General features: G+C 38.4%; 1 protein-coding gene across 1 annotated transcript; it reads left to right on the forward strand.

The window, feature by feature from the left end:
- Positions 1–19: 19 nt before the first annotated feature.
- ppcdc (phosphopantothenoylcysteine decarboxylase) lies at positions 20–7,064 on the forward strand. Its single transcript, XM_044194207.1, has 5 exons — positions 20–303; positions 948–1,043; positions 1,479–1,607; positions 1,721–1,889; positions 5,811–7,064. Exons 1-5 carry the CDS (start codon positions 160–162, stop codon positions 5,942–5,944), a joined length of 672 nt encoding a protein of 223 aa, XP_044050142.1. The 5' UTR covers positions 20–159; the 3' UTR covers positions 5,945–7,064.
- Positions 7,065–12,061: the final 4,997 nt, after the last annotated feature.

Here is a 12,061-nt window from a genome sequence, read left to right on the forward strand (position 1 = left end):
ATCTGTCAGCGTAGCGACGTGCTCATGCAGGAGAGAGCTCCGCTGATTATGCTCTCCTCTGATTGGCTGGTGATGAATATTTACGGAAGTAGTTAAGTTAAAGCGGTTTACAGGGGCACGACAGGGCAGTTTGTCGACCTCTTCTTGTGATTTCCTAATATGCAGACAGACGATCATGTTTCTTGTCTAAAGACTGATTTGTTGAAATCTGGCGGGACATTTCGTGTTCTTGTTGGCGTGACGGGAAGCGTTGCAGCCTTGAAACTGCCTCTTTTTGTATCCCAGCTTCTTCAGCTCCCTGGGGTGAGCTGCTTCGTATTTATTTATTTTTTATTCAGAGCCTGCTTTTAATTACCGTTTGTTCTGTCTGTCTTTTTTACGTATACACCAAGTATACGCCCATGCACATGCACACATTATTGCTTCTCTACCTGGCAGAGCGTGCATAAACTCACCATAACCGCAAGATGGAGATGTATGCTGTTAGGCAGCTGTCTAAAAACAACAACAACACAGCAGTATAATCTTGTTATTATAGTCATTTTGTCCAGCTACAGTATTGTTTTCATTTAAAGACTCACAAAGTAGGCTACAGTGGGATTAAATTACCAAAACAGTGGCTTCAGTCTGCTCAGTAGAAATAGCAAACTCTGGTAACTACCAGAATATCATGTATGAGTGTAATGAAATGATGATAAAGGTGTTTCAAAAAATTACTGTTGGACACAGGTCATATGGTCCTGAGAAATGCAATCAAAACTACATGTCCAGTGTTATCGTAAAAATCTGACCACACAATTCTGTAAAAGTTGCTAAGGTATGCTAAAGTGTAAGAGCCATAAAACCGTCTCTAAGATAAAGATCAGTTACTTGTCATTTGTAGGTGTCTCTTCTTATTTTTCCACCTCCTCAGCACTATAGCAACACTGACTTGTTTTATGCTTTAGGTGGATGTAAAAGTGGTCACCACGGAGCATGCCAAGCACTTCTACAATCCTGCAGAGGTTTCAGTAAAAATCTACAGTGACAAGGATGAGTGGGAGGTAACATTAACTTAATGTCAATGATATCAAATTTCCTAGTATTGGCATTATTAACTAACTGTAGCAAAGTTTCTAAAACTTGGTGCCACAGACATACTGACTGGATTGTGGAAGATTTTTCTAAAATTGATATTTTGATAATTGGTGTATTTTGGTGTATATCATAGTTTTCATACAGTCCATTTGAAGCTTTCCTAATGCTCTTGAAATTAAAATATAAAATAATACCTTACTCAAAATCACATTGAGTGAATTAAAGTGACTACTTGACAGCTTTCCAGTTGCTGAGGTCATTAGAACTTTGAGACATAAAAACATGGTCAAGGGCCAGAAAAGATTGAGAAACCCTGGTCTACAGTGTCGTGCATTCCAGAAAGGAAGTGAGGAAGTGAGTGGCTCATTGATTGCGAACCTAACAGAATGTCTCTGTTCTAGCTGTGGACTCAGAGATCTGACCCTGTGCTACACATTGAGCTAAGGCGCTGGGCAGACCTACTTGTCATTGCCCCCCTTGATGCCAACACTCTTGGAAAGATTGCTAATGGCATTTGTGACAATCTGCTGGTGAGAACATGAAATTATTATCTGATTACCTACAACATGTTATGGCTAATAATTATTAATTACATGATTTATCTGAAATTATTTCCAAGTTGATTAGTCTTTGTCATTGGCAGACATGTGTGGTAAGAGCATGGGATACCAGTCGTCCTCTCCTCTTCTGCCCTGCAATGAATACAGCTATGTGGCAGCATCCCATTACAGCCCAGCAGGTATCCAGGCTGACAGAGTTTGGATATGTGGAAATCCCCTGCATTGCTAAGAAGCTAGTGTGTGGAGATGAAGGTGGGTTTTAATACCAGAAAAAACAAAAACATATTAAGTATCTACCAATATTTACTTTTACCTTATGAAATCTCAGAATGCAGGACCCTGTTACAATGCATCGGAAACATGAAAAGTAAAAATGACCTGACCATGAAGCATGAAGAACCTCCATTCTATAGATTCTATCTGCATTATAGTCTTTTCAATTCATATTTTATTATTACTACCATACTCAGTTTTTAAGTATGCAGGTCAATTAAGAACTAATTCTTACCTTAAATGACACATAAGTCATCCTCAAGGGCAGTGATTGTAAAATAAGCAGAATGAGCTAAATATAAGACAGAGCAGATGTAGACAGGTGTAGGAATCGTACTGAAAGCGTATAGAGAAGTAGTGTGTAGAAGCACAGGATATACCATATGACATCAATGGTCTGAAGGCAAGTAAATTGGTGAAACAACAGACTGGTGCAACAGACTTCAAACTTTCAGCCAGGCAGTGAAATACGGCTTTTCAGTCTGGTTTTAAGTTGCTCTAATATAAAGAGAAATGCAAGAAGAAAATTTGTGAATGCCCGCCCTATTTATTTGGAAAGTTTTTACAGCCGTCTTTCAAGGTGTGCCACCTACAGGTACAGTGGTGTGCACTAGTGTTTGCCCCCTTCCTGATTTCTTATTTTTTGCATGATTGTCACACTTAAATGTTTCAGATCATGAAACAAATTTAAATATTAGTCAAAGATAACACAAGTAAACATAAAATGCAGGAGGAATTTTGGCCCACTCATCTTTGCAGAATTGTTGTAATTCAGCCACATTGGAGGGTTTTCGAGCATGAACTGCCTTTTTAAGATGATGCCACAGCATCTCAATAGAATTCAGGTCAGGAAATTGACTAGGCCACTCCAAAGTCTTCATTTTGTTCTTCTTCATCTGTCAGCCTCACTAGAATGCTGTATCAAATTCACATCTGAATCCATATAAGGTTCGGCTATTATGCAACAGATGTTGAATAAACATTCGCAAACAGTTTGCTCAACCTATCTCCACTAGGCCATTTTGTTCTTCTTCAGCCATTCAGAGACCCCACAACAACATCCAAAGAACTGCAGGCCTCACTTGCCTCAGTTAAGGTCAGTGTTCACGACTCCACCATAAGAAAGAGACTGGGCAAAAATGGCCTGCATGGCAGAGTTCCAAGACGAAAACCACTGCTGAGCAAAAAGAACATTAAGGCTTGTCTCATTTTTGCCAGAAAAACATCTTGATGATCCCCAAGACTTTTGAGAAAATACTCTGTGTACTGGCGAGACAAAAGTTGAACTTTTTGGAAGGTGTCTGTCCCATTACATCTGGCGTAAAAGTAATGCCGCATTTTAGAAAAAGAACATCATACCAACAGTAAAATATGGTGGCGGTAGTGTGATGGTCTGGGGCTGTTTTGCTGCTTCAGGACCTGGAAGACTCGCTGTGATAAATGGAACCATGAATCCTGTCTACCAAAAATTCCTGAAGGAGAATGTCCGGCCATCTGTTCGTGACCTCAAGCTGAAGCAAACTTGGGTTCTGCAGCAGGACAATTATCCAAAACACACCAGCAAGTCCACCTCTGAATGGCTGAAGAAGAACAAAATGAAGACTTTGGAGTGGTCTAGTCAAAGTCCTGACCTGAATCCTATTGAGATGCTGTGGCATCATCTTAAAAAGGCAGTTCATGCTCGAAAACCCTCCAATGGGGCTGAATTACAACAATTCTGCGTAGATGAGTGGGCCAAAATTCCTCCACAGCGCTGTAAAAGACTCATTGCAAGTTATCGCAAATGCTTGATTGCAGTTGTTGCTGTTAAAGGATGGCCCAACCAGTTATTAGGTTTAGGGGGCAATCACTTTTTCACACAGGGCCATGTAGGTTTGGGTTTTGTTTTCCCTTAATAAGAACAACCTTCATTTAAAAACTGCATTTTGTGTTTACTTGTGTTATCTTTGACTAATATTTAAATTTGTTTGATGATCTGAAACATTTAAGTGTGACAAACATGCAAAAAAATAAGAAATCAGGAAGGGGGGGAACACTTTTTCACACCACTGTATGTATCACAAGATACATACTACCCTGTGTCCATAACCCGGGGTCAGTACGCCAAGGCCTCTGCCTCTACACCAAAGCCTTCCTTGTGGCTGTTGGGACCACACAGTAGTGGTTACCACCTTATAACCTTGGGAAGGCCCAGGCACTCACCTGCAAGCTTCCCTCCCAGGCCTGCTACAGAAGGTGGCCCAGATTTCCTTATTCTTGACAACATCCTGATGATGTTGGTTTATAAAGGTTCTTCAATTGCAGACCCAGAGCAGATTGGCAGGATTATATGTCTCTTCTGACTTGGGAACACCTCAGGATCTCCAGGGAAAGTTTGGAAGAAGTGGCTAGGCAGAAGGAAGTCTGGGCTCCCTTGCTATATCTTTACTCCGGAGAACTGGAAATGCTGAAACTTAATGGTGATCAGCTTGTGAGAAACTTGAGAGAACCCTTAAAAATAGAATTTAATTAGGAGAGCACCTTCCAATATTCTGTTTATGGTAAGGCTAAGGATGGCCCATATGTTTCCTCCTGAAATTAATATTAAGGAGCGAGGTGGACAGTTGAGGTTGTCCCTATAGGATTCTCTTTAGGAATTAGTATTGCCAGAGTATCCAAACAGCAAAATAGCTTGTGTCATGAGTGCCCCTGATATCAGTATAGGCGACTTTAATAGATTTGCCTTTGGGTTAGAACTATTGGTGGTGGAACTGAAGCTGAAGTCCTGTCTGGCTCTCAGCATACTGGGCAGTCTACACTGTTGTTGACTTCTGAGACTGGCTCCAGTATGGGTCCTGGTGCTGGGATTAGGAGATGGTGATAGACAAATAGCCCAGTATATTTCTGATCAGCAAGATAGTCGGATTAGCAGACCATTTGTACACTGTGGCCTCCTTACAAGGATGGTACACATAGACTCAACTATTAGAACTGACAGTCAGTTCTAATGGTTGAGTCTATGTGTTTTGTGAGTTACAGTTTAATTTGCTCGGGCTAAACAGTATGGTATGTGGCCTGTATAAATTGTAAAGCGTAGGGTGTGTTTTCACCTTGTCATCATTCTCACAACTTTATTCCATTCATTTGTCCTGAGCTACACTTTAACATCAGTTGAATCTTTAGATACGGTGATAGCAATGCTATATTTGCCTAATCTAGTTATCTTATGATTGATTAAACTATTTAACATCTTAGTTTGTCAATTATCTTGTGCATTTGATTAGAACATGCTAAAAGAGTAACTTTTGATTGCACGTTTGTATATGCAATCCAATACATGCATTCCAGTCCTTTACTTACCTCTGTTTCCAACCAATTTAAATGAAGTTGGCCCAAGGGGTAGGTTGTGGAACTTTTTCCCTGATGACATCCATGAACAGGATAGGACTGTTTGATCAAGGACTGAAAGTATTTATAGGGTTTTGTACTTGCACAAACGACTGTAAACATGGAAACTGTTGAAGGAAAACTGTATTTTTCTGAAGAAAATCATACAGAAAGGCATGCACACAAAACTTTAAATAATGTAATATTGATCCATTAATTAAAAGTGATAAAAATGTACAAATGAAGATTCTGATCTCAGTTATAACAAACCTAAGATCAGCTATCTTCAATGACTATACATGTTAACTCTTTTTGCAATTGCTTCACTGTCAGAGCCATAGACCAGGGTGGGAAATTTACTTTTTAAAATGTGAACATCTACCAGCCTCTGACAGATAAATGTTCAAATTCACCAGCTAAATCATTTTGTGTCTGAAATCTACTAATCTAATCTAATTTCCCACCCTGCATAGACTAATAGATATCTGTTCTGGAAAACTTTTACTTTGAATCAAATTCTTTACTTTGTTGCAGGTAAAGGGGCCATGGCAGAGGTATCGACTATTGTCAGTGTTGTCAAACAATATCTTCAGAAACCAGATGAGTCATCTCAGAAAGCATGCACGTCACATCACATTGTAGATTCAGCTGGCACCAAAGACAAATAGAAAGTAAACATGATGACTTGTCTTAAAAATGAATTTGTGTCCAAACCTTCAAGGCCCTACACACCCATGAGAAACACAATTGCTTTTACTGATTTTACCTGGTGAGTCCTCTTGTTGGGATTGTGTGGATGTGTTCCGACCGTCATTGATTCGCATCTCCCTGACTCTTCTGTTTGTTTTTTTGCACCTGTTAGGGCAGGACAGGGCAACATGCACCTTTACCCTTCTTATTGTACATGGACATAGCTTGACCCAAGTGCAACCTCTACAGCCTAATCAGCCGGAATAACAAAAAAAAGTGGGGGGATGCAGGTCCTTTTTTTTAGCTGTTACCAGCAGCTACATTTTAAAACATTTGGTGCTGGTTTTTATATGTATCATTTACTCATCATGATATCATACTGACGTGATTGATGGCTTGTTGGAGAGAGAATACCCATCAGCTGATCTTGTCATTTAAGCCCCCCCCCTTCTGTAGTGATGTATTAATCCCATTGAAAAGTGTGATAGTATATTTCTGTTGTTTCCAAAGCAGCATTTCATTAGTGACATGTCATTGATCTTATGTGGGTAAGTTGAAAAATGCAGTTAATGCTTGACAGTTTTCTGTCCACACTGTTTAAATGTCTGTCATCCACATGCGTGTGTGTATAGTCTGCCTTCCAACATGGAAAATGCTTACTGTACTGTACATCTCTTCTTTGTATTTTTCTTCAAAGGTGATTGGCAAAGAAATTGTGCATTACTGCCAGCACTGTGAAAAGAGTAAAGTTGAATAGACAAACCTGTTTAATGATGTACTCCACTTGGCTTTTAAGGAAAATGCTTGGTTCATCTGAATTTCCCCATGACTGTTTATTTTGTGTTTAATATAGCTGGCCAAACAACGCGGTTTGGGTCAGGTATGGGAATATTATTATTTTGTCAATTGAGAGTCTAATATTCTGCCTGTTTAAAAAAGGTGATGGTAATTCTTGGGCTGTTAGCATCCTCGCAAAACAAAGGTCAGAATTTCAAGCATTCTGTAGTTTGTAGAAAAAACAAATGTTCACTGTGCTTAAAGCAACAGAGATGTACTTCAGCAAACTGGTCATTATGCAATAAAAAGTCTTTAAATGCATGTGCTTATCAAGTCATTCATTTTAGTGTGAACAACATTCTTCTTATTTGAGTCTATAGAAGCTGTCATGGTTTGAGTTTAATTATGTGAGACAAAGCAGCAGAAACTCTTTCCACAAGGCACTTTGACAGACTGGCTTTACTGCATAACATACACATTACACATAGCATAAAACTGTCAGCTGTATGGGTGTAAGTATGGATGTCTACTCTTATTTTATTTGTGCAGACAATATTTATGTTTAATATTTTTGAAAAATGTCCTGATAATATTGTGGTTTAAATGTTTTAAAAGATATTCAGAGGACAGGTAGATGTATTCTACAAAGTGATTTTCACCATGACTCCAAGCACCAAAGGTCAAAAGTGATGAAACCCATGGTTCAAATAGTGTTAGACATGTTTATCTTTGTGAAAACCCTGCATCTCCTAACAAAGTGAAATGTACCAGTCTGGATTATGTCAAGAGGAGACAGACGAGAGAATGTCGAACCAATCCAGACAATGGCTTGTTTATATTAGTGAGTGGAAGCAGACAGTAACGACTGTCTTACTTGTAATAAACTGAAAGGAAGGAACTGAACCTTGTAGGTGGTAATCTTGGAGGTATGTCTCCTCTGCAGTATTATCATGTTGGACAAGTAGTACTACACAGCACTTTAGGCTACCTGCTTCATAAGAGGTAAAGATATAAATACTCAAACATTGTCATCCAGAAAGAAAAAAGCAGTTGTCAATAACATAGTTGCAAAACAGATTCAGATTTACAAACACAATCTAAATCACCACTGTATAAGGTTGATTATTAAAATTATTTTATCTTACAGTTATACACTTGTTATTGTTTTACAGTACTCTTGAAAAAACAGAAGTATTCCTGATAACACACATCATTGGTGAATCATTAATTGTATTTTTGTCATCAAACTGTAAACATGCACTTATTTCCAAAGCACAAACCACCAGATGCAAGGGAGGCGGGGAAATTTGGTTTGCAAATAGCCAGGGGCATTGATACTGTTAAGCAGTCTAGGTTGCAGCACATGGAGCCATGTGAATGGCTCTCCAAACAAAAAGCATCCTTTCCTGAGCCATAACCTGTGCTGCTGCTATTGGCTGCTGAGTGATTCTGTTAACGATGCCAGAGGAATATTACATCAGCCATACCGACAAGGGGAGTGTCATTGAGGCCTTGACAGCTCTGTAGAGGAGTGTGCAGCCTGCAGGTGCGCCTAATGGGAAAAAAACACCATGTTCTCACAACTAAGGACAAATCATCAAAACTTTAGATAGGCTGTAGTCAGATGCAATTATCAAAGTATGCTTTCAAGACTAAACATACTACTTTTTTTCTACTGCCACTTCAATGCCTGTTTATCAAAAGATGTTTACTTCAAGAACTTACTGAACAGTCTCGCAAAAATATTATTGCACTCTCAGCTATATCAAACCTCTTATGTTTTGTGATGTGCAAAAACATGCAGGACAAAATTCTAATATAAATATGGTTGCAAATAAAGGCCAATGTAACTAAATGTAAAAAATGATAAAGCACCAAGTTTACAAGAGACTGATCCAGCAGCATACCAACTCACTTCCCACACTGTCGACATACTTCACTGTCACTAGTTTTTAACAACTAATCACTAGTTTCTCATTCAATTAACTTAAATGATTAGCTCAGTTACTTATCTCTAATTATTATAATTCTGATGTCAACTTAAAGGAATAGTTTAACATTTTTGCAATCCATGACTACTTTATACTCTCTACCTTCAGATATTAGTCACTTTATTTAATCAGGTAGTCTCATTGATATCAAGAGAATAAGAAATAGTCGTAGTCCAACAACCACACAACCAGCATACAAGCACAACACGTCTTAGTGACAAAATAGAATTAATAAAATCAATAAAAGGAGGCAAAAGCAACATCAGAGAGTAAAGCTTTGAAATTTCCAAGGGGAGTGAAAGAATCTAGTTTGATTGTAGTTTGCAGTTCATTCCATTTAAAAGGTGCATTGTGCCTGAAACTAGTTTAGTAGTTACTGGATTGTATACTGTAGTTACAAGGTTTAAATGAGAGAAGAGATTTGAGGTAGTTTTGAAGCTTTAACAGTAGAAATGTGACTGAAAGTCAGCTATCATACTGAGCATGCAGCTCCAGCTTTGATCAAGAGTTAAATGCAATTAACTGGACACAACCCTAATTTAATACTAAAAAGGGTTAATTTTATTTGATATAATGAACCAGAATATACACAGGAACTGCATTATTTAGCAAGATGTGCTATGATAGACTGTTGTAGGTTAACTTGCTGTTGGCGAAGCTAAATATTAGCTTCAGTCAAACCATGATGTATAGTATGACTGGATTTGTTAATTGCATTGTACTCTAGATGGAAAGCTGCAGTGGAGTGACTGAAAATGAAATATACACGTGCATTGCCATCCACATTGCACAATGCATACTTTTCATAGTGAGTATAGCCTATACTGTATAGACATGGCACTACAAATATGCAGTACACCTATATAATATGTTGTTCTCTGTGTCATTCAGGCGCACATGCGTGCGCACGTGTGTCTGTTGCAACTCGAGCAGTCTCTAGGCTCAACACGTTTGTAGCCGCTGGGAATGTTCAACTGTCTTTCATCAGAAACGACATCCTGAGAGATTAGCTGCTCTACTCCCTGTGTCACCACAACTCACCGTATTGACTCTCAGAAGATGTCTAAAAGTGGTAAACACCTCGTGGATTCGCTTATGAGCAAGTATTTGTCTTGCACAACATTGACATATTGTTCTTTATATATTTATTATAATATGTGTACTTTTTATACATATTGTAGTGTTACATACACAAGCAATTATAAAGTTGTGTCTTTTCCATTAGAAATATAAATAATTTACAGTACAAATAATAGTATAAAATAATTTACAATAATTTACAGTAAACTTCAATTTGAGATTGAGAATGACTTCCGGATGGGAGCCGAAATGTCTTGAATTTGAAAACATTGTCCAGATGACTACGACTGAAACTTTTTCTACAATGGAACACTCCTGGACGAATGAGGGACTACACCGTCTTACAGTAAACTACCTAATAAAAGTGAAACAGGAAAAAAACAAAACTTTTGATTTGTGCTGATGCTCTTACCTCAGTTATGCATTTATTGCTCTTTTTGTATGCATCACCATAACACTGTAACTCCTTCTTCCTATCCAGGATCCTATCCAGAAAATGTTATCTATGTTGATAGCCACAGGGAAAGACAAGCCCTTTTTCAAGATCATTTGTTTACATTAAAAACGGTTAAATTGATCTGCTAAATGTTTGCAACAGATTATTATCTATTTAAGTATGTTAGATATTTCACAGACAAGTTTCACAGAGGAAAATAAACTTACTAAAATAAATAAACTAACAATACATTACTGCCAACTATGTTGCCAGTAAGTATGTGTCAAAGTATCAGGAAATAAGAGGCAGCCGATCACTTTAAAAGAAAAAGAAAATCAAATATCTCTTCACTCTGTATAATCATTCACTAACTTGGCTACCAGCAACAAGTCCACAGGGGGGATTCCTGGTGTTTCTGACCCTTTTCTGGAAACCCTTTGTACCTGGCTACAGCTTTCTGCACCGCCTGTCTATGTCTATTTGCTTGCCAGTTTAGAAACATGTTACTAATGACAAAGTACAATACTGTATGTGTTAAATGCATCATTTTTGCATTGTATGTTTGAAGATTTGTGTTGCTGTATCCATATGGCACACTGTTAGCCCCTTGATGCTCTGTGTTGGTTAGCCTTAGGCTGTAATGCCATGGTAACTGGAAATAGGGGAGATGTGAAAGCACTCCGTGGGGAAAAGTCTTCTCTCCTCAGTCAAACCCCCACGACGAGCATCTCTTTACCTGCGAGGCCACAGGGACTGACGGAAGCCACCAACTTGTCTAGACTAAACTGTGGCAGTCCCATGGGACACACAAATTAGACTCCAACTCACAGGTGAGGGGGGACTGGTATGATGCAAGTGCAACAAGAAATGAACTCATCCAGAGGGTAAATCAAACAAGTGGAAGAATTTGTGTTGACAATAATGTTGGACTGCCTGTATCTCACCACAGCGATCTTATTAAAGTACTAAACATGCTGCTAAATCAAACATTACTATTCCTTTATTAGAATGTAACTTATTTTACTTATATTGTATATGTGTATGTATGTCATGGCTCATGGACAAACTCAGTGACAGGTCAAATATGGGACATGATCAATGACGAGGTAAAACACAATCTGACTGGGGTAATGCTGACCTGATTTTAACTTTGGTCAAATAAAGTCAACCATTAACTACATTAGGATGAGGGCAACACATGGTGATTCTGTGCCAGAGCCCTCCTTCACAGCAGTATTTTGTTTGTTAAGTTATATTATGCTCTTATTTTTTTAAATCATCATCCTTAACAAGCTCTGTGGTTCAATAAAGGTTTTACTTTTCTGAGGAGGCTACATGCACCCATGACAGTCTGGATACAGCACTGCACCTGCATGGGACTTGAGCAGTCTTACAGCCAGCCTAACCATAGAGTTTTTCAAGGAAACACTTGAATATGTTGTCAGCAGAATATCATTGAATTCATTTTCTTGTTGCAGATATCATCACAGAGGTGTGCTCCAAATCCTTGACTTTTTCTGTGCCTTATTCATCGTCAAAAGCTATGCAGAGTGACCCAATGCATGACTGTGGTATATAAAATGTCTAGTTCGTTTTGTTGTAAAAGTGCAGTGGGATTACTTAATCTAGGTCAGGAGTTCCCAAACTGTTTTTACAACTGTGTGAATAAGCAACAAATAACAAAAGATGGAAAGTGATGCATGCATGCAGAACGACTTTCGAAAACTTGATGTCTTATGTTATTTACATGAAGTGAAATAATAGTGATAACAGCTTATTTCGTATTTTTAGTGATCCCCCTCCCTGAAAAG

The sequence above is a fragment of the Siniperca chuatsi genome, linkage group LG4 (assembly GCF_020085105.1).
Source record: "Siniperca chuatsi isolate FFG_IHB_CAS linkage group LG4, ASM2008510v1, whole genome shotgun sequence".
NCBI classification, from domain to species: Eukaryota; Metazoa; Chordata; class Actinopteri; order Centrarchiformes; family Sinipercidae; genus Siniperca; species Siniperca chuatsi.